The 21,572-nt window shown below is 43.4% G+C and overlaps 2 protein-coding genes and 1 non-coding gene across 4 annotated transcripts in view; all 3 read right to left on the bottom strand.

The window, feature by feature from the left end:
* Positions 1-13,078, bottom strand: part of rab4b (RAB4B, member RAS oncogene family) — a 45,670-nt gene extending 32,592 nt beyond the window's left edge. Inside the window, exons 1-2 of one of the 2 annotated variants that reach the window (XM_025054833.1) lie at positions 12,841-13,078; positions 9,526-9,625 (exon numbers count right to left, since the gene is read on the bottom strand). The gene's annotated coding sequence lies outside the window, so the exon portion shown is untranslated. The other variant, XM_025054834.1, reaches the window with a different exon arrangement.
* A 1,605-nt stretch (positions 13,079-14,683) lies between these two features.
* rhoub (ras homolog family member Ub) overlaps positions 14,684-21,572 on the bottom strand; it is an 11,366-nt gene continuing 4,477 nt past the window's right edge. Inside the window, exons 2-4 of the mRNA XM_025054832.1 lie at positions 21,515-21,572; positions 19,572-19,626; positions 14,684-16,443 (exon numbers count right to left, since the gene is read on the bottom strand). Of these exons, the coding sequence (XP_024910600.1) occupies positions 15,984-16,443; positions 19,572-19,626; positions 21,515-21,572 (573 nt within the window). The 3' untranslated portion in view covers positions 14,684-15,983. The remainder of the gene's footprint in view (positions 16,444-19,571; positions 19,627-21,514) is intronic.
* trnay-gua (transfer RNA tyrosine (anticodon GUA)) lies at positions 19,304-19,391 on the bottom strand. The gene is given in 2 exon segments: positions 19,304-19,339; positions 19,355-19,391. It is a non-coding gene; the product is annotated as a tRNA-Tyr (tRNA).

Raw genomic sequence — 21,572 nt, 5'->3', positions numbered from 1 at the left:
ACTTAGTTACTTTAAATTAGCTGATGCAGTCATACATCCAATCGGCAGCTAGTTGTTTTTCAAGCCACTAAAGAACACAAGATCAAAGTTTTGTCAGTGACAGCTCTTTCCTTCCTTCTATTTCCTTCTCTTCTTCTTCTTCTACTTCACAGGAGCTCTCTGCTTGGCAATCCACAACCTCCATTTTTTGTTCGGCACCAGCAATCATCCAATGAGTCCGTCTCTTAGTCAACATTATCTGGCTACATTAACATAGCGGGAAATCGCACGCAGTTTTCTTGCAGTTAATGCAAAAATGTTTTTTTTTGCCAGATTACATTTTTTACTTAGTTCTTTTATAATGTAAAATACTTGGGTCAAATTACCAATCCCGAAACTACCAAAGAAATTACAAATAACTCCAAAAACTACTCAATTACAGTAACATGAGTAAATGTACTCCATTACTTTCCACTTATGTAACCAGGACCTGGTCAAGTCCATTACTTGAAGAATCTTCGACTAAAGATGGATGACGTGAAAACCTAGTTCTGAGTCAGAGTCAGATCAAAGTCTGATGACTCGTCACCTTCTTCTTCTGTAGTGGACCTTCAGGTAATCATTCTTCTTCTACTGCACAATCATTTTCAGATTCACTGTGGGACTGGAGCCAATGCCAGGTGTCATCAGGTGGGGGGCGGGGCTACACCTTGGACAGTACACTAGTACACTGAATCGATGTTAAACGCCATGCAGTATTTGTCAGTCAGTATCATTTGTTTATTGTCATTGTACAAGTACAACCAGATAGTACAACAACAACAACAACAACAACAACACACTTCTCAACAAACTCAGATCCAAAAAGGCAGATATGGAACTCAGAAGACAAGGTTACGTAAAAAAAATGACAAATGCAAAAATCTCGTTCGCGAACTTTGCCTGAGGGCCGACATAATTCTAGGTTGGTTGAGAAGTCTCCGAAATGAGAAGAAAAGACTGGGCAAATATAGATTTATACGTAAAGTACAAGAATGTTTTGGATGATGGATGATTACAGGGAAGTCTTTCATGCCGGGTTAAAACAGGCAGCGCCGCTAGTTGAAATGTCAACTGGCCCGAGGGACGGTTCTCCACTCAGTCAGCCGCATGCATCCAGTCAGTGTGACAGCGGAGAACAAAATGTGCAAAAAACTGCTCTTGTCTGAGCCACAACTGCTGTGTGTTTGTGTGTGTCGGAGCACAAGCTTCACATATGCATCACCGCCGCCCTCATACGTTGGGATGTAGTTGACAGAGAGAGCGGTTGTTCCTCCTTGTCCTCCCCTGGCCCTCAGCTCTGAGACGCCACGGTTCTATATTTCAAAGGCCAAGGTCAGAAGAGCCTGCGTTCGGCAGGAAGTTACGGAGTAATGACACCAATTAGGAGGCTGCTGCGCACAGATATTCAATCTCTGTCCATCTGACTCTTCCGTCTCCAGCCCGCTCCTGAATCGCAGCGGGAATAAAGCCCGGCTTTGTCCTTCGGAAATGTTTCACATTTTTTACTCAAACCCTAAAAACAATAAATACGGCGTCTCCTTTGGTTCGGCTGTGGCCTACAGCCGTCACGTGACGCGTTTTCCCAAAGACTGGGCAAAGAAATCACACAGCTTTCATTCACTCTCGTTTTTACTCACATCCCACTGCCATCGCTTTCTGCTCCGTCCGACTCCCCTCCCTTCTGAGGTCAATGTTTAACTGGTAAATAAGAGATTTTAAATCTGCCAGAACCACTGCACCATAGACTGTAGTCTAAAATAAGCATTTTCTAAAAACTAAGTCCGAACATCACTACCTTGTCCAGTTTGTCTGCAACCTTGAACACCAAAAAGGCATTTTTTAAAATTATTTTACCACAGAATGAATGAACGTAAAAAACATACGGTGGAACCTCGAGATACGAGCGTCTCCACGAGCTCACGAGCAAGGCTTCGAGCAAATGTTTGCTTCGAGATACGAGGAAAGATTTGAGATACGAGCACACTTACAGATGCCAACACTAGGTGGCCGGGCACTCGGAGCAGCTCTCTATAGCAATGAGCACTAATAAACGGCCAGAACGGATACATTTTTTTCTGTTATTTCTTATGGAAAAAATGATTCAAGATACGAGCACCTCGAGTTAGAACGGATTATGCTCGTATCTCGAGGTATACATATAAATACAGAAGGTAAAATTCTGAAATATGAGCTTTATATAAAATGAAAAATGAGTCTTCCATGAAGGTGCATGCTAATGTATCTGTTTTGTTTTTTTTACCAATCTGTGTAAGTTATTGTTCAGTCGTGTAGTTTCCAAGTACAGAGGTTTTTGTGTTTGTTCATCTGTGCTGCATCAGATGGTTCGGTCGGACATCCCACAGGCTCATTACAGCAGAGGACAAGACCCCGACGCTGTGTTTTGTCAAGGGGCCAGAAAAGGGAGCGGTGTGGTTTGGCTCTTTCATGATATGTTCAGGTTTGATTTCAGATTTGCGTGCGGACAGCACATCTGTCATGAACAGCTTGGGTTTGAGCGCCTGGTCCAGGGACACATCGGCATGTGACATAATGACAGATAACATACAAAACAAACAGTAGTAACAGCCATGGATTTGGTCTGGAGCTTGGTAAATTGAACCACGTGCATGAATATAAAATCCTAGGATTGACCCAAAAGAAGAACAAAGAACAGACAAATTCAAATTGGCCTCGACGACACATGCAGTGATTTAGGTGTGGACTCAGTGAATCCCTGGCTGCAGGTCTTTGTTCCAAAGCTCGTGGCGCTGAAAGCAGCTTTACTGCTGACACACACCAGACCCTGTTTGCAACACGTCCAAACCTTCTCCCCGTTCCCAACATCACAGCTCTGCCTGATAGTCTGTCGGCTGATGCACCACAGCCCAACAAAGATGGGTATCGACCGTGGGACGTGGAATGGGAGTTGACAAAAAGCATCTTCACCTGAAGCATCAAAGACTCTTTGACCAATGAAAAGAGTCAGCCATTCCTTGTGAGGATAGACCTTGAATAAACAAATGCACAAAGGCGGATGGATGGTGTGGATTTATAAAGTCCATGAAAAGCGTTTGCTCTTATAAACCTTACTGGCAGTGACTCACTACATTAATGACGTTGGGGGAGGCAAAAAGGGAAGTGGAGGGATGAAAGAGGACGATGGAAAAACAACTCTGTGTGAGGATGACTCAGGTTTGACTCGGCAAAAAAGACGGATCGAAATGTATTTGGAAACAAGAGGAGGTCACGACCATGCTGTGAGCTAGCTGACAGATCCTGCTAGAAAATCTTAGCTTTGTTTAGCTCTGTGCAAGTTGCAGTGAGATCAGTCGAAGAGACTGCAGATAGTTCCACCAGCAAAGTTGGAAGTTTTTTGAGAGCATAAACCATATTGTAATATCCCATGATCACCTGTAATAGGACATGGGTTTATTTTACGATCAAGTCAAACACCAAAGTGATAGCAGGTTTGCTTCAGTCACCTCGTCAGAGTAAGTGTTGTTAGCCATGCTACAAAAATACGTTACAAAAAACACCCCAAAAAACTAACAAATGAATAAATGTTTTATGACTAAGAAGAAGAGAAATCTTGACGGTGATGCATAAAAAAAAGGGTTGGTCAAAGTTTTGTTGGGCAAAGTGTTGAGGCATTTTAGTCTTTTAGTCGGAGGTAAGATTTTCGTACATATATTAAGAATTTTGTCATGGAAAAATAATTCAATAAGAAACATTTACGACAATTACACGAAAGTGTTGATTTTTTTATATTGTATGCTTAAAAAATCAATGTAAACTAAATGTAAAAAAAAAAGTTTGGACAGTCAACAACATCATGGTCTCCCTGTCTTCCTCAGCTTCATTAGCTCAACTAAACAACCAGCTCCATCATTCACACCATCATTAGTGTAAACGTTTCCAAAGCCTGTCAGTCCCCTGAATCCTTCTTTCAATTCCCATGAACTGATGAGATTTATCTTGTGACCCACACGGAGGTCCTGACCCCCAGGTTGGGGAATCCCTGGCAAAGACAAAGTCTGGCTGTAAACAAAGGAACATTATTAACTTCTTTAGTCTAATTTACAAGACCGGTCTTTTTATATCCAGAAACAGGCCACAACATGGAATGACCACAAATCATTTTTAACACTTATCTGGACCTCTGACATCTCATTGTCAGTTCCTGCTGGTCTGAGATCAGATCAGTCCAGACATTTAGTCTGGACAGTGTCTGGGGTCAAGGCCCTCCTACAGAGCTCCTCTTATAGGTCACATCCTGTCCGAAGGGGGAGAAAACGTTGGCTCCTCTTACCGTGGGAGGAGGCAGGTTGGAGGTTGGGGGGTCAGGGCTGCTTTCTCAGGTTTCAAAGCTTCCTGGGCGCCGAGGTCACGGAGTCACAAAGGGCTGTTCAGCTCTAGTTAGGAGAATCGTGTCTCTGCGAATCACAGCAACGGCTTCCTCAATCAAACACTCAAAATGGAAGCACTTTGTATCCTCCGGTGGTGATTGTTGGGGCGAGCGTGGTGTGGGCCAATCATGTGAACCTTCTCTCGGGGCTCGTTACCCGCTGTGCAGATCAGCACACGCTCCAGCACTAATTGTGGGAGGATTACAGAGCAATCAATCATTGAGGGCAGCTCTGCTTCTGACTTGGGTGGACAAACATAGACTCAGTGTGAGTTCACTGATGGGAATGAAAGACGTAAAGTCTGGCAGATTTAGTTTGTGGGGGAATTATTGTAACGACTTCGGGGGAAGGGGGAGGGGCTTCAGACATTTGCTGAATCTGCACGGATCTTCAGTGATTGTCTTTAGTTGTGATCGCAAGTATCTCTAATCTGCAGTCACTTTCTAAAGCAGGGGTGTCAAACATAGGGGCTGTGGGCCAAAACCGGACCACTGGGGGGTTCAATCTGGTGAAAAAAACACTTTATGTCAAATTATATTTAATTAAATAGGAATATTTTCTAATATACTTGTACTTCTTTGCATGAAAACAAAAGAAAAAAAACATGAACGTAACGTTATTTATAGGTACTTATGTTATGATTGAACTGGTCCGACCCACCTGACATGTAATCAGGGTGTATGTGGCCCCCTGAACCAAAATGACTTTGACACCCCCGGTCTAAGGTAACGTCTAATCCAGACAAGGTCCCACCTCTCTGGTTGCTTAGACCAGGTGTGGGCAAACTTTTTGATTGGCCCACAATTGGTCCTAAAATTTGACGGGGGACATGTAAAAGTCATGCATAAAGGCTAAAATGCTTGTAGCCTTCTCTATGCCATCTATAGGGAACATGTGGGCATTGCAGGGAAAGGGCAGAAATATAATCATAATTACAGGATTTGGACAAGTTTGGCGGGCCAGATTACAAAGCTGAACAGGCCGCATCTGGCCCCCGGGCCTTAGTTTGCCCATGCCTGGCTTAGACTGTCAGTGAAGGACATGAAGAAGTGAAAATGAAGTTACTACAAAAATTAGATTTTTATTTTTTTAAGTGTCCAGGCCCCAAAATTCTGGCCCTCCAACAAATACAGTTGATGACTGTCTGGTCTATGAGATCGAGAAACTAGGTCTGACCCGGAAAAGTAAAAGCAAAGTCGTGCTTCATATAATTCTTGTATCCATGGAAAAACGAGATGCATTTACCAAGAGATTAAAGAAGGGAATAAAAACATGAAAAGTTAATAATAACTACAGATGCATGCTGCGAGTGGACAGAACAGGACAGAAAGTGGGACACGTCTGCAGGTGTTATCTCAGAATAAAAAAAAATAAAAAAAACCCTAAATCTTTCGATGCACCGCTGCTGCATGAGGCACTCAGTGGAGCCGAGCCTCGTAATGGGAAGGACGGCCTTACATAACTGCCCCACAAACTCTCAACAGCTGGCCGGGGCTGGGATTACAGCAACCAAAAAGTCCCCATAGGTTCAGATCCACTTTTCATGACTCCATTGGATTCGTGTATGTGGAACAGAAAGTCCCTGATCATGAGTGGTTCTGTTTCCTGTCAATGTGAGTCTCGCTCAGTCTAAGCATGAAAGCATATGTGTTGATTCTACTCCAAGAGCTCGACGAGACACGCACACTCACTCAGACCCAACCACTTATTCTTTTCAAACAGTCTGAAACAAATAACGAGGCAGCGTAACGCGTTCCAGGTTCTGGAGCCGGGCAGCGCGTTTGAATGTATCAGTGCGAGGTAAACTGTGTATCTTCAACGCACGGCTGCAAGATGCAGAAAGGAGGATGTTTGTGAGCCTGGAGGAAGAGAAACGATCCCTTCATACCTGCGACATTGATCGTTTCCTCTGGAGACACAGATTCAATGACAAACACGTGAGACAATGACATGGTTGTTTGGGCTCCAGGATGACACACACAACACTTCCCTGGTCTAACACGGAGGTTTTTGGAGTTGGTTGTAGGGTTAAGCCCATGAAATGCTCGGTTAGATTAGAAACAGATCAAGGTTTGGGGTTTCATTACGCCTTGGTTAGGGTTAAGGAAACGTCTGGGTTTGGTTGTGGGTTTAGGCACATAACGCGGTTTGGAATCCAATTACTGCTCTGGTCCTACTTGGTTGAAGGCAACAGAAATGACTGACGTCGGTTTAAAATGACTTTACCTTGGTGGTCAGAGGAGTATCGACCACTAAGACTGGTGTCATCATCTATGGCCATGAAGAGAGGTCAGATTCCATCGGTTTTACCAGTGGAAAATGCATGACAGAAATGACGGAAGACAAAATTCAGCCTGACAAAAAACAAAAAAACCAACTCCCAAACATCTGTAGCAGATTTGATATAATTTGATCAGTCCAATTTAACCCATAACTTTTCACAACATCTCAGACAAAACCACCAAGTGTTGACCTCACTGTGACTCAGGAAGAATCAATATCCTCACCAATTATTTTGCATTGATTCCCTCATTACCATGAACATGTGCGTAGAGTCAAATTAACTGGTTCAGACTGGTCTTTACGGGACCAATTAGATTAGATTAGTTTGTGGCACTGAGCATGGATGTCCAAACTTTTATTTTAAAAGGGGAGTGGAGGAGAAGGCATTAAAATATAAAAGAATCTTGGCACAATTCTTGGGAGCCATTCAAATTTTTCATTTGACACTACAGTTAAGGAAAGTTTTTTAGCCAAATAATTTTGATTTTCTTCTGCCTTTAAAGAATTGGAATTTCCTTTTGCCCCTCGCTCTCTTTTGTAGAGTACACTACCACACAGTCATACAGTGTTAGCATATCATGAGTTTTTTAGATTTACCGTAGCTGCCAATTAGAAGTGAAGAAGGAAGACGTCTTCTAGAAACAGTTGCCTGTTCCTAAATGCTCAGGATAAAACGGATCTGGGAAACTGAGAACCTGCTCAGACATGTCCTAACATGTCCCATGTCCTATGTCTGAGCAGGTTTCCAACGATAACAAAGTTGCTAGCAGACTATATCTCCACTATATAGTCTCCGTATGTGTGTGTGATAAGTATCTTATATATAGGTCAAGGTTTGATAAAGAATCAACCTTATGCATGCCATCTGTCACAAAAGCCTAAAGAGGAAATGTATTTATTTTTTGTTATTTCTGTTTGGGAACTTTGTCAACTTATTATTTTGACCAATGAACAGTCTGCTCAGGCCATTAATGAGTCACTGGGTAAATAAGCAGCTTCCACCTCACGTGATCAGTTATCAATAATCCTGTTTGTTTACTCTTGGAATCAAACGCCACTCACTCACTTTGTTGATAACGTCCGTTCGGCCGGGGACGTTTGGGACGTTTCAGTCAGGGTGCGTGATTGATATTGAAACCTGTGAGTCACTCCAATATTATCTGAGGCGTCTTTGTTCTGCAGACCGAAGGCTATTGGATTTGCAGTCCAAACAGTGGCAAAGCAAGGCCACTGGAAAACAGGGCAGATGCACGCACACACACACACACACACACACACACAGACACACACACACACACAGAGACTGAATCCTTATCTGCCCCACATGACCGATCAAAGCACAGGCTGCTGACAATCACAGAGGACGGGGGGAACACCAAGAAAATAAACTGATAAACAGAGAGAGCAGGTGATAACGCCGAGAGAGAGAGAGAGAGAGAGAGAGAGAGTGGATAAAGAGATGCGAGATAAAAAAGTGAGAGGACAAGGAAGTCAGGAAAAAGCATTTGTCCCAGAGTAAATGAGGTCACTACACCCATAAGCCATTGCTGCACAGTGAACGCTGTATATCTCCCAAGGCCAATCAGATAGAGCCAGCCAAGTGGGCCGCAGCTGTGGGCCAATCGCTGTCTCTGTTAGTGACATCAGATGTACAGTTGGAACCAGTCCAGGAAATTTGATACACGAAAAAGGAAGAAAAAAAAAACTTTTGAAAACGCAACCTTATTCAGTTAGAGCCCACGGCCTTTAACTTCTCTGCTTAAATTTCAACGGTAATATTGCTTTTTGGACTCGGAAAACTTTCCGTTGATGAACTGAGTACAACTTCGCACTACGCAGCACAACTGGAACAAACGGAGAGAAAAAAAAGTAGAAAAAAACACTCAGTAGTAGCTCACTTTTTCAAGAATTAGTGTCTGGTAAACGCCGAAGAACTGAGCGAAAAATATCTTTAGCTCAGCCCCACCGTCACCTTCTGACATCGGTGACTCCGGCTAATTATTAACAGCACTTGTCAGGGTGTAAGAGTGTCTATTGTTTGGCTGGGCCACAGATAAGGAGCTGATATGGAGCCACCTCCGTCATCTGTTCCTATCTGGGCAAAACAAAAAAGAAGGTGAACAACCTTTTCAGCTGTGTGCTCACCCATAAACAGAGTGAAGTTACTCAACGCTCCTCCATGTTTTGGCTCTTTAAACAAACTAGATTTGATGTGAAAGCAACATGTGACAAGTGCACACATGTACAAAGGTGTATGTGTGTTTGTGTATGAGGCAACAACTGGCTCGACTCTTCTTTGAGTTGGTGCAACACTTGCTAGTAGGACATATCATGGAGGTTGAAAACATTATTCTTTCGGATATATATACAGTGGTCCCTCGTTTATTGCGGTAGCTAGGTTCCAAGGCCTGCCGCAGGAACTGAATTTCCCCGAAGTAGTGACGCCATATTTATGCGCAGTAAAACGATGATGGTGACTTTTACTGCGCAGCCGGTGATTGATTTTACGTCACGACGTCGTCGATTTTGTTTCAAAATTGGACCGACCGAACCCACGTCCCACTCCTGTGACATCTCTTGCAGATCCAAATCCGGGATACGGTATATTTTTATATGATATGAAAGATGAACTGCGAAAAAGCGAGGGACTACTGTTTATGTATATATATATCTTTGTAGTTTTACACGCTATTAGGACGAAGTGAGGTGTGGCTGAGGAGTACATGAGGGTGGTGCAGATGGTTCATAAAGTTTGGGACAGTAGTGGAGTGTGGGGTCAGAATGACAGATGGGTGTTTGGTGGGGTTTACAGTACCTCAGGTCTCTGTGTTTGAGCCCCTCCTTGACGGCCCGGGTGACGGACAGGAAGACAGTTGAATTCCAGCCCGACTCCTCTTCACCACTGACTTTGATCCCTGTGTGGAAAGTACATAACCGGTTAAAGTACCGCCCCCGCGTGAGAGGGTGAAAGTATTGTTTTTGTTAACAGAGTCTGTCGGCTCTTTTTCTGCGTAAGCAAAAGCAGTCTTATAATTAAACTGTCTCAGTGGGAGTCTGGTTGTTCTTCTGACTGTGTCGTCAGTCCTCGGCAGTAGAACTCCGACTCTGTCAGTGGAAAAAATTAAGGATTTTGTTTGTTTGTACTTTGATTGGGGGGGCAAATATCTGCTGGGATTTTTACCGAAACAGAGTTTCAAAGTCCCCAGGTCTGTAACCTCGGTCAATACTAGTAAATACATCGTTTTTACAAATATTTTTGTTCCCGTCAATCATTTACACCCAAATTGGGAGAGAGGTTCTTCTAGAAGAAACCCCAGGTTGTCATTAGTCATGTGCAGCTCAATGCTGACCAGCGCTTTGATTTGGTCTTGATTATTGCTGTACGTACAGTTGCTTGCCGTGTGTGTTTAGATTTCAGCCCCAAGTCCAAATATTTATACGGAGTACAGGAAGGCCTTTGACTGCGGCTGCTCCGTCTTGTGTTTGTATTTCTATAAAATGTATTTTTTTGTACTTTGTGATTAGCCTGTGGTGTGGCGTAAAGAGTTTGAACACAGATGGGACTCCAGGTCACATCACAACCACATGTTCAAAGTTGATCTCATACACAGTAATGGACGTGATGCAAATTTCAACAATTAAAATAATCATTAAAATAAAGCGCAACCCCGCGGTGGAAGAAAACTAGTGCCGTTGAGGCGGTTTACAGCTGTTTTTACAGTTACCTCAGAGTCACAGCCGATGCACCTTTCTTCTTCTTCAGAACACTTAAGACAACCCACATGTGCAAGTGCAACGATACCAGGATGTTGTATTTTCAAACTGTTTGGCCCGCAGGACAGACAGATGTTCAACAGACCACGGGACAGATGTTCTGAGAGGCGGCACTGGGCCTCTTGAAAGCAAAACACAACAGAGATGTACAAAGAAACCCTGCTGACCTCGGGACAGAGCGACTCAATTAGCTCCACAGAATGAGACCGCACCGTGGGGGTGTTTACGTAAGCGTATTAAAACATAATCCTGCAAGCTACGGCGTACTGTAGCATGCCAGACACTCTGCTGTGCAACACCAGCGTGAAGGAGAACCGGTCGGTAAAGGTCAGAGACAAAGACAGGGTAAGGGACCGTTGATCCTGACGTCACTTTAATACGTGAGGACAAGAAAGTACTTTTAGAAATATCCTTCCATCCAACCATCCATCCATCCATCCATCCATCCATCCACCCATCCATCCATCCATCCATCCATCTCTCTCTCTCTTTATCCATCCGTCCATCCATCATCCATCTATCTATATTCAATTATAGCCATTATAAATGATATAGATAACAATATTTTGGCTCTGAACTCTATCATCTTGTCTTTTTTCTCAAAGCTAACGTTAGCGCTAGTGTTTTAAACTTAATTGTTGTAATGATGGAAATAGTCTTTGTTGCACAATTTTCATTTAAAACAAACAAACAAACAAAAAAAACTTTACACCTAATAAGCAAAGCAGTTGTCACTCACATTCACATTATGCACATTTTCTAAAGGCTGGCCAGACGAACTTTAAACTCACTATTGCCACCTACAGGGCTGGGGGAGAGTGTGCATCTGCATCTGTGACCAAAGAAAGGTGTGGTTAAATACGTTGCAAGTCCATTCTTAACCACTTCAGGCTGTTATTTTTCGGACAGATGGAAACAATCATCCACACTCAATTCCTAAATATAGATATTGTCCACTTCATTCTCTGTAACAATTAAAAACCTGTTTTTTCCATTGTTATTAGCACTAATAAGAGAGTTTTTTAGAGGGCCGGAACGGATTAAATGTTTTTCTATTATATCTTATGGGAAAAAAATGATTCTCAATACGAACACCTCGAGTTACGAGCTCGGTCCTGGAACGGATTACGCTCGTATCTCGAGGTTCCGCTGTATTTGAAAAACTATATCGGGGTCTTCCAGGCAAAAACCCCTGCAGTTTTAACTGTGGTTCACCAGGGGGACATCACAGCCTGTAATCTGATTTCTCCCCAGAATCACAGGCTCTGACTCTGTTGCTGCTTTAATCTACTGTAAGTGTGTTATTTAATCAGGGCCTCAGACAAAATGCTTCGCAAGAGCCGGGGCAACGGTTAATCCTCAGGACAATGAACAAAGTAAAATAAAGTCTACTGATTGGATTTCTTCACACCACACAGACGTGACTGACGTACACGGTTCATATTTCTCAGTAATCCCTGCCCACTGGGCCCGCAGCCAATGCTGGTAATTATCGTGAGGGTGAGGGGCGGGAGTGGAGACGGGGTCAGGGGGGAGGGGGGGGGGTACAAACTCCTCCATCAACTTTAATACATCAGAACCGATTCTGGAGGTGATCTCACGCGTTGAGTCAGAGTTGAGCGGTTGCTTCTCGGAAGTTATGTAAGAAGGTTAGTTTGCACGACCCGAAAGTTCACTGACCGTTGGTGTTTTAGCAGAAACAGGCGGCGGCTGACGGGACCACCCGTTACACTGTGTTAGCTCACCTTCAATTAAATGGGAGAAAATATATATATATATATTTAACCGTTGCCTTTCACATCTGGAAGACTGAGGAAGTTGAAGTGTTACACATCTTTGATTTGACAGAGAAGTAGTTCAAAATGTTATACCCAACACAGAACAGTCTTTTAGCTCAGCTTTTCTTAGCAAATTGAGCGGAAAAGCAACTTAGCTGAGCTGTTTTTAGAATTTCTCTATACGCAAATGTAAAATGGCAGGAGAACAGAACATTCAGAGTGCAGTCTTGACAGATCGCAGACCCCAGATCAGTGAATTAGCTCAGAAAACTCAACCATTATTTTCATTGCATTTTTTTTTAAATCTCCAATATGTGCAAGAAAATTGTATTTTTTAACCACCCAGGTCAGTTGGTGTGGTACAAACAACCACGCCACATGACCTTTATGGCCAAATTGTAACCTGATACTGTGACCAATAGCACAAATGCTGATCTACTAACAAATGTGACTAAAAAAAACATGACAACAGCTTCATAAAATGTCACTCAACCTAAAAAAAACGTTCCCAAAAAACTCTTGAACCAACCAGAACCAGAAAGTACATTTAAGTGGTTATTTTAAAAGCAGCATAATACCTGGTGGTCGTCTGGACGAGAGGGTTCTGTCTGAGCTGAGACACACTCACTCCTGGATGGTCAATCAGTCACACACACACACACACACACAGACGTTCACAGTGAAACCAACAGAGGGCAGGTAGGGCCACAGTGGGGTTGTAATACAATCAGCATCAGCCTGTGGCCAAGTGGTTAAAGGATCAGGAGTAGAACTGGAAGACTGCCAGTTTGAGCCCTGGTTGTGGCCAAAAAAATAAATAAAAAAAAATTCCATGATGACCAAACCTCCCCCCAGTGAAGTCACACCCACTCATTTTGTGTGTGTTAATCTTGGGGTTAAACAGACAAGAACTTTCCCTTCAGGGACTATGAACTTCATACACATAAAACACCTTCCTTTGCCAATCACAAATATATATATATATATATTATTTTTTGTTAAATAAATGACAAAATAATTTTTAAAAAATTAGTGGAGAAAACTAAGCTGAGTGACAGCTTGCCCTCCCCCTTATTTGTTTCCCGTCAGGTGGGTTGTTATGATTGACAGCTCCAGTACTCCACCAGGGACAGTGTGTCTGCACTTGTAGGGTTTCTGTGTGTATTACACCCCAACCAGCCTCGGAGACAACAGCCAGGTTTCTTGCTCAAGTTCTGGTAGAAAGTGGAGCCAGAGCGACGATCGTAATTAAGCCACTTGGCACCGGTCTTAAATTAGTTCCAGTCCCTCTGAGACTGGACAGCACACTCATCAGCGGTCTGCCAGACGACACAGACTCCCTCTTAGCCGTCTACCCTGTGATTAGCGCTTCTAAACAAGTACAGGATACCTAGCTCACTGTCATTCTCTGCCCATTGTTGTGCACTGCGGTGCAGACGCACAACTATGAATAGGAGGAAAAGCCTATTCTGGGTCATTATAATCATCTGATCCCTGCATAGTTAGAGTTCTGGTGCCGAAACCTCCCAGTCTGGATCTCTTTCTCTTTTAACTCTTTCATTTTGTTTTTCTTTCAGCGCGGACTAAAAGCTGACTTTAAAATAGGAAAACTTTTAAAATTTTACTTGCTTTTACTTCAGAAAACTAAAATGGCTTTTTTATTTAACACTGAATTATCATGGTGGCTGTAAGAAAGAGATGTCAAACATACGGCTCGTGGGCTAAATTCGGCCCGCTAGGGTGTTTAATCCGGGCCGCTTGAATTTGTACAATGAATTTTGTACAAAATTGTTATTCAATAAATATGAATAAATAATGAATATCAAATATACTTGTAGTTCTTTGCATGAACACTAAGGGGGGTTATGATTGGTTGTGATTGTACTGGTCCACCCCATTTGACACTGGGATGTATGCGGCCCAGTAACCAAAATGAATTTGACACCCCTGCTCTAAGCAGTCAATCAGTAGTATCAATAAAGTGAGAAATAAGGTGGAAAAACAAAAAACAAAAAACTTTTTTTTCTTGTGACGCAAGCGACACGTTCGAATCGTCTGACCAATAAAAATGGAAAATATTTTCATTAAACAAAGACGTCTCCGTCCCTGACTCCAGGGAAAACATGTTCTTTTCATTGATAGGTGGTGGTAAACACGGGTACATCCAATCTTCTCCAGCATGTTTTGAAATTGTCTGACCTATTTCTTAACAATCGTCCCACAATGCCTGCTCGCATGCTGCTGTGTAACCTAAAACGACCCCGTTGAGTGGGCTCAGATTAAATATCACATCTGCCAAAACTCCTATTCATACTCTTCAAAAACCGTTGTCCTTTAAAGCCCAGTGACCTCAGCTCTACTTTTCAGATGCGACTGTCAAAACCACATCTACGTACGTGGAAAAAAGGAAATGTTAGACCACTGTAATTTTTCACATTTTATTTTTTCTTCCCTGCTCGTACAGCTCAGAAAAAAAAATCGATTTCATACCACGATGGGACCCCATGAAAATGAAACACTCATACCACTGAGTACCATTTAAAGTTGGACAGCAAGGTCGAAAAGTTGACTTTAAAAAAACATGGTAAATGATTACTATGTAACATACATAAGGACGACGTCATGTTTTCATCAATCTGCTGTTGATCGCTCATTGGCCCAGAGTGACACAGATAAATACACGGAGCTGAACGACCGGCTTCTGAAAAATGAGAAGCAAATCGGTCTCTTTGGTGGTGAGATAGACTCGAGAAAAAAAACAAAGACAGATGATAAGATCCTGGGATTATTTAAACCTTGTGATTTAGTGCGGAGCTGTGATTTCTCTGTTCACTGACAGTGATCAAACCCTCGTCCGGAGCGGCGGCTTCACCGTGGTCCAAAGGCCATTGAATGGCAAGACTTTGGCCGTGTTTTTTCCGAATCTCTCCACGTAAAAATATAGTCGATTTTTACAACCGTGGAACACATTATCTGCAGTGTGTGTGTGAAAGTTAACTCACCAGAGCGGACGTGCGTTAGCCAGGTTTTTTTTTTCTTTCCAAAGTTGGTGATTAGCTACGAGTGCGTGTGACAGCTGAAGCAACAATTTGAAAGCAGGAGAAATTCCTTCTGTGGCTCGTATAGTTTTAACAGAGGTCAAAGGTCAGACTAATGCGACAAATGGGCGCACTTCACAGCCTGGTGTACATTTGATTGAAATAAAAAAAAAGGCACGGTGCTGACAATGATTTTCATTGAAAGACTGTCGGAGCTCTGGCTGGAATTGCAAAGTGTTTGGTGTTGAATTACAGTAGAACACATATAAAAATAGTACAATTTCTTGAAGGAAAATCGAGAAAAAGGAGGAATATACTCTTTAGGTCATAATGTCAGCGCCTGAACGCCTCCCTTCCAAGTCGGCTCACATTACCTTTGGACAAGTTCAGTCTGTATGATATGCAGTCCATGTGCCATAAAAGTTGATTAGCTCCAGAACTTTTGGTATAACGCTGGTTACAGTCAACACAGTTTTACTGTGACGATCTCAGTCGTCCAGGTCAGAGTGGGAACCTGGGCTGGATCACCTTCAGGGGCGTCAACCCCGCCTCTGATCTGCCGTCTAATGAGACCAGCACATCCGGAGGATCGTCCGAGTGAAGGCCGTTCAAGTCCATGGACACAAATTCATCGGCGGTTCCAGTTTGATTCTCAGTCACAGGACAGTCTCTCTCCTCTCCTCCTACTGGACACACACGTACTTCTTCCACCACGACTTGGAGAGCATCTTCATCTTGTCAGCCGTGCTGCGGACCTTCCGCTCCCGCCGCGCCCTCCTGTCAGAGTGCCGGAGGCCGACGGCGATGGCTGCGTCAAACACCTCCTTGAGGTTCTTTTGCGTCAGTGCCGAGCACTCGACGTACGTCACCGCGCCCATTTTCTCCGCCAGCGCTCTGGCGTCCTCCTCCAGCACGGGGCTCTCTCTTCGCCTCGCCAGCTCGATCAGCACTTTGACGTCCTGGCGCAGGTCACACTGGGTGCCCACCAGGAGGATGGGAGTCAGCGGGCAGCGCCGTCGGATCTCAGGGACCCATTTCTCCCAGACGTTTTGAAAGGACGCGGGGCTGACGACGCTGAAGCAGAGCAGCAGGGCGTCGGTCCGACTGTAGCAGAAGTGTCGCAGTTTGTCGAACTCGTCCTGATGGAGACAGAAACAGGAAGATCAGAGCGTGTACATTCACATGTGGGTTGAGCTACAGGTGCAACGTTGGAGTCCAGCCACAGGACGGGAAATGATTGGATAAATAATAATAACAAAGATGTCTGCCATAATATTACGCTTGTTGTTTTGTATTGTTTTGTTGACACATATGACTGTTTATGGTTGTGGTTATTCAATGTACCGGTAGAAAAACCTGTTAAATCCAGATTGTATCTTGTCTACAGCTTTGAAACACTTGACTGTGAAAAAAAAACATGGATGTTGTTTACAAGTCTACGTTTTGGAGTCACAAGTCAACTTTGGCTGCAGTACCACCATATACCAGCGGGTGTCGACTCAAATATTACTTACAATTCTTTTCATATTCTCATTGTTTTTAAACACGTTTGTTCGATCTCAATGGATCTATGAAAACAGCTTAGGATTGTACATATATTTTAGACAAATGTTGTCTTTTACGGGATAGGCTAGCTCCAGGATAGCATTAATTTTGAACAAACTCTCAGTCAAGCTAATGCTAACCATTAAGCTACACTGCTATTTTATTAATGTTCGTACTGCCGTGTGCGCATATAGCGTTTATTATGTTAAAGATTTGTCTCATTTCACGTGAAGGCCTCTAGTTAGCCTACGTCCGTTAGCTACCTGTTGTAATTTTTGATGATTCAGGCCTCAGACACAGACAGACCACACACACACATTCTTGTGACAATCACCTCACTGGTCTGCAGACCACAGAATCACCACATCACAAGTAAGGGAGCTGTGCCGAATAACCACTGCCATCATCTTAAATTCATCACGGACCGACCGAGACCCCTCCCATGAGGGTACACGGATTAAGGCTTTGCAAGAACGCCTCCTTTTCCGTACACATCTCCTAATCCCTGTACAATGCTCAGCGACGGCGCCTTCTGATTCCTAATCTGCAGAAACCACATCTTATTCAAACAAGTGAAACGAAACCTTGGGGGAAACGCAGGAGACAACCTTATCAACCTGTTGGTTTCCCACACAGACTCTGGCTGCGCTGTGTGATCTGATGACGTGGATCAGTCTGCAGAAAACACACACTCCCATCTGCTTTACTCAGCACGGAGACAGCTTTTGTTTATCTGCTGTGGCCACAGCTGGTAACAGCGCCGTCCAAACCACTATCTTTCTTTGTTTTCCCTTTTTTTTTGGCACACCTTGAGTCATTTCGAGCACGTCTTACGAAACTGCGTGAGTACAGTAAGTGTTCGAGGACATTTATCCGCCCTTGTTCGCCCCAGCTTGTCTACATGTGACCTCGTAGGTGCAGTTTTAGCACAGCGTGCAGCTTGCAACACGCTGTGAGGTTTTTTTTGTTTTGTTTTTTTTTAGGTGTGTTATGTTCAAATGCTTCGGTCTACTCGGCTGCCAAATGTCTTTTTCTCGGAGGAACTGGCAGTGACTTTGCAACATTTGTGAATGTCAAATATGCCGCTCCCGGGGCAGGTTTCTATCGAGATAGATGAAAAAACAAACACGTGCCCTCAAGGAATTATAACACAGTTTCACAAAGACTTCTTTTGAACATTGCCTAACAATATAATGAGTCAATAACTTTTCCCTGACAGGTTGTTGCACCACCTTGTCCTCATCAGTGGAAAGAAATGTAGAAGTATTTTAATTGTTTTTCTGTATCATCTCCTGCCTTGTCTCAACAAAAAAAAAGGTTGTTGTATGTAACGTCATTTAGATTTGGAGGAACATTCAGATAAAGCACTGTATATATAAATACTGTATATGTATGTATATATATATAAATATATATCCATCCATCAATTTTCCTCCGCTTATCCGTTACCGGGTCACGGGGGCAGCAGTCGCCAACCAAATCACCCTGCACCGTACCAGCCCCCCTGAACCTTCCTGAGGGTGGTGAGACCACTGGAAGGTACTAACCGCCCTAACCGGGATTCGATCTAGCCCAGGAGGTGAACCCTGGGGTTCCACACCAATGACAGAGACATTGACTCTGGGCCAAAGTGCCACTAAATATATATATATAAATATATAAATATATGTGTGTGTGTATAAAACCTGAAGCCAAATATTTTTGGACAAAAAGTATTTACGAGAGACATGTGGGAGACGGCGGCTGTGGTCTTATCTTGATTCTTTTGTGGCACAGAGACGCGCTCTGCTTCCACATGCTAATTTCAACACAATCACTATGCTAATGTAATGTGCTAACAGGGGTTTTCCCCGTGTTGCGTGTTTACATGCCAACAAATTACACATTGACATAAAGATGACGTAAAGCTAATGTATCAAGTAATGTGATTGTCATGTCATTATAATGTCCTTTGGCTAGCTTAGAACGCAGTTAGCGGTTTAGCGGTTAGGCCATTGTTTTCGACTCAGCTATTTCTATGCTAACTTTTTATTGTCTTGGTCTGTTAAAAGTTAAATTATTTCTATACTTATAAGTATTTTTAATAGATTTGTTCACTTATTTTGAGAGATTTTTTGCAAAGTATTAGATTCTCTGGCCTTCAAAATATCTTCTAGCTTAGCTAGCATAGGCTAACTGAAACAATAGCCTCCCTAGTTTTTTTTTCAGTTATGCCTCTAAATGTAGGTCTTTCATTTTACTTATTTTATTTTTTCTAGACTTTTCTATGGTCGAATTTAACACGTTTATTTCTTTGCTATGTTTTTTTTTTATTATTTTAACCTTTATTTATATTTATTCACCATTTGTAGTTGAATTGAGAAAATATTTCATGCTTGCTCAACAAAACAATCATCATCACCGCGAGATATGAACCTGAGTTCCCCTGCGACAGCCCTGAACTTCCTAAAAAGACATTTCCTTCGAGCCGGATTTCAACCAGCGACCTAAGGATTTCAGCTGCCCACCACTACAGTCCTCCGCTCTACCAACTGAGCTATCGAAGGGCGAGTATTCAGAACATATATAAATAAAACATCGGTAAGATGGATACACGATTAGATGATTAAACACGGAAAAACATTTCTAGAAATGAAGCAATCAAAATACAGTTTGTAGCATACTTTGTGTATTGAGTGTTTTGTGTGTGTGTGTTGTGTGTGTGTGTGTGTGTGAAACCCAACACTCCTGCAGTGTCACACAGCTGCAGTCTCACCGGGTTCCCATCCACCTGAACCACAGCTGTTGAAACAGAAAACAGATGCACAAAGAAAACATTACTTTAGGTCAGTGAATCAGCAGCCACCTGACACAAACACACACACACACACACACACACGAACAACCCACAACACCCCAGCACTTTAGTCACTGAAATAAACAAAAGGCCGCCAATTGAAAACACAAAGACCCCCTGCTCTGCTCTGCCCTGCTCTGCTCTGCTCTGCTCTGCTCTGCTCTGCTCCTCTGTGCCGCCCACAGACGCCCCGCTCCGTCTCGCCCACCCACTCTGCCAGTTACCGTTGAGCCCATAACACTCGAGTGACGCTCGGACCGCTCGCTGAGCGCCCGGCTCTCTGCTGTGTTTTGACAGAGGCCATTCCGACAGGGCTGACTAATAGATGGGTTTGAAAGCACAACAGCAGATTTGGTTTTCTCTGTAACTGTCCTCCAGACTCACTTCCTGATTGGAAAAGTGGATGAGTCACCTCGTAGCAGGTTTGATTAGAGGGACATTTATCCTTTTAATAAGACAACACAAAGCAGTGGGCACATGGAAACATTTACAACACGTCTGCAGTGGTCGACGGTCGGACACGTGATCAAAGGGCCGCTGATGGAATAAAAACAGACGTCGTCTTCGACAAAGGGGGAAAACAAAGGGGCAAGGGGGGGGGGAGAGAGAGAGACCTTTCCCTGACTAGTCATACTCTAATCCCTGACATACGATAGGCCTCCGGTTTTCCCCAAACCCAAAGCGCCTCTTATCAGTTTCTCTCACAGCTTCTCTCCTGTCTCTGCCACCTGTGGCATTGCGTAACTGTTGAGGAGTAAAGCTTTCAAGAGGAACCCTCTGATCCCTGGCACAGGGAGATGACATCACCATCAGGGGCCTCCAACAGCACAATCGCTCTCTGTCAGCCCGGGAACGAAAGACAATCTCTGCCTCAGAGTCGCAGCGACAGATGTGCCCATTCCAGTATAGAGGAGAGGGCTGACGGGTCAAGGCTGACAACAATAGGCAGAGTTGTGCAATCCAAAACCCCTGAACCAGAAAGAGTTTTCTATAGGAGGTCTGGGGGGGAGGCTGCATTTTAATGTCAGAGAAAAATTGCGAGTTGTTTTTTGTTTTAGTTTATAGATGGGTGTAGACCAGACATGGGCAAAATAAGGCCCGGGGGCTGGATGGCGGCCTGTTCGGCTTTTTAATCCGGCCTGCCAAAATGATGTAATTTATTTATATTATCATTATATTTCTTCCATTTCCTTTAATAGATACCCATGTTTCCCCAGTAGATGGCATAGAAAATGATAGAAGCATTTTAGCATTTATGCATGACTTTTATATGTCATTTATCCAAATTTTAGGACCCACTTTGGTCCGCGAGTCACCACGCCTGGTGTAGACTGTAACCTGCTTAGATTTTATCTGAATTTGCAGGAATCATAAATGTCTGTTAGCACACCCTTGTGTTATCGTACACCCTATAATGTCAATCCTGGCTGATACAGATGTAGATAAGAGTTGATCAACAGGTCAGAGGTTTTCAGTTACTTAGAAAAACATATATTCCTCAGATAGTTTTTTTTTTTTTTAAAGGTGATCAACACCTGGCTGGAACAAGTGAGAGTGTTTGGAAAAGTGAACCGTGCCAAATGGAAACGTAAACGCACCACGGGAGGACAGCTCGTGTGCATCAACACTGATAAGAGACAGCCAAGAAGAAACACAAACAAGTTTGTGTTGATAATAATGGAACCGTTAAGATAGGGGTGGTGTTGGACACACGTAACACTGAGGCAAAGTTCACCGGAGAGGACAGGCAGGTGGAAACAACGTCACCTACCTGTGAGAGTGAGAAGTAAAATCATGAAACCCACCAATCGTCCCAGGACTAACAGGACTCACCTGAAAAGTCATCAAACGCAGTCGGGACATATTTGGTCGGGTAACCGTTCGTCGTGTA

This window comes from Cynoglossus semilaevis, chromosome 4 (assembly GCF_000523025.1).
Source record: "Cynoglossus semilaevis isolate Cse_v1.0 chromosome 4, Cse_v1.0, whole genome shotgun sequence".
Classification (NCBI taxonomy): Eukaryota; Metazoa; Chordata; class Actinopteri; order Pleuronectiformes; family Cynoglossidae; genus Cynoglossus; species Cynoglossus semilaevis.
The sequence above is the reverse complement of the archived record's forward strand: the minus strand, read 5'-3'. Positions and strand labels throughout refer to the sequence as shown.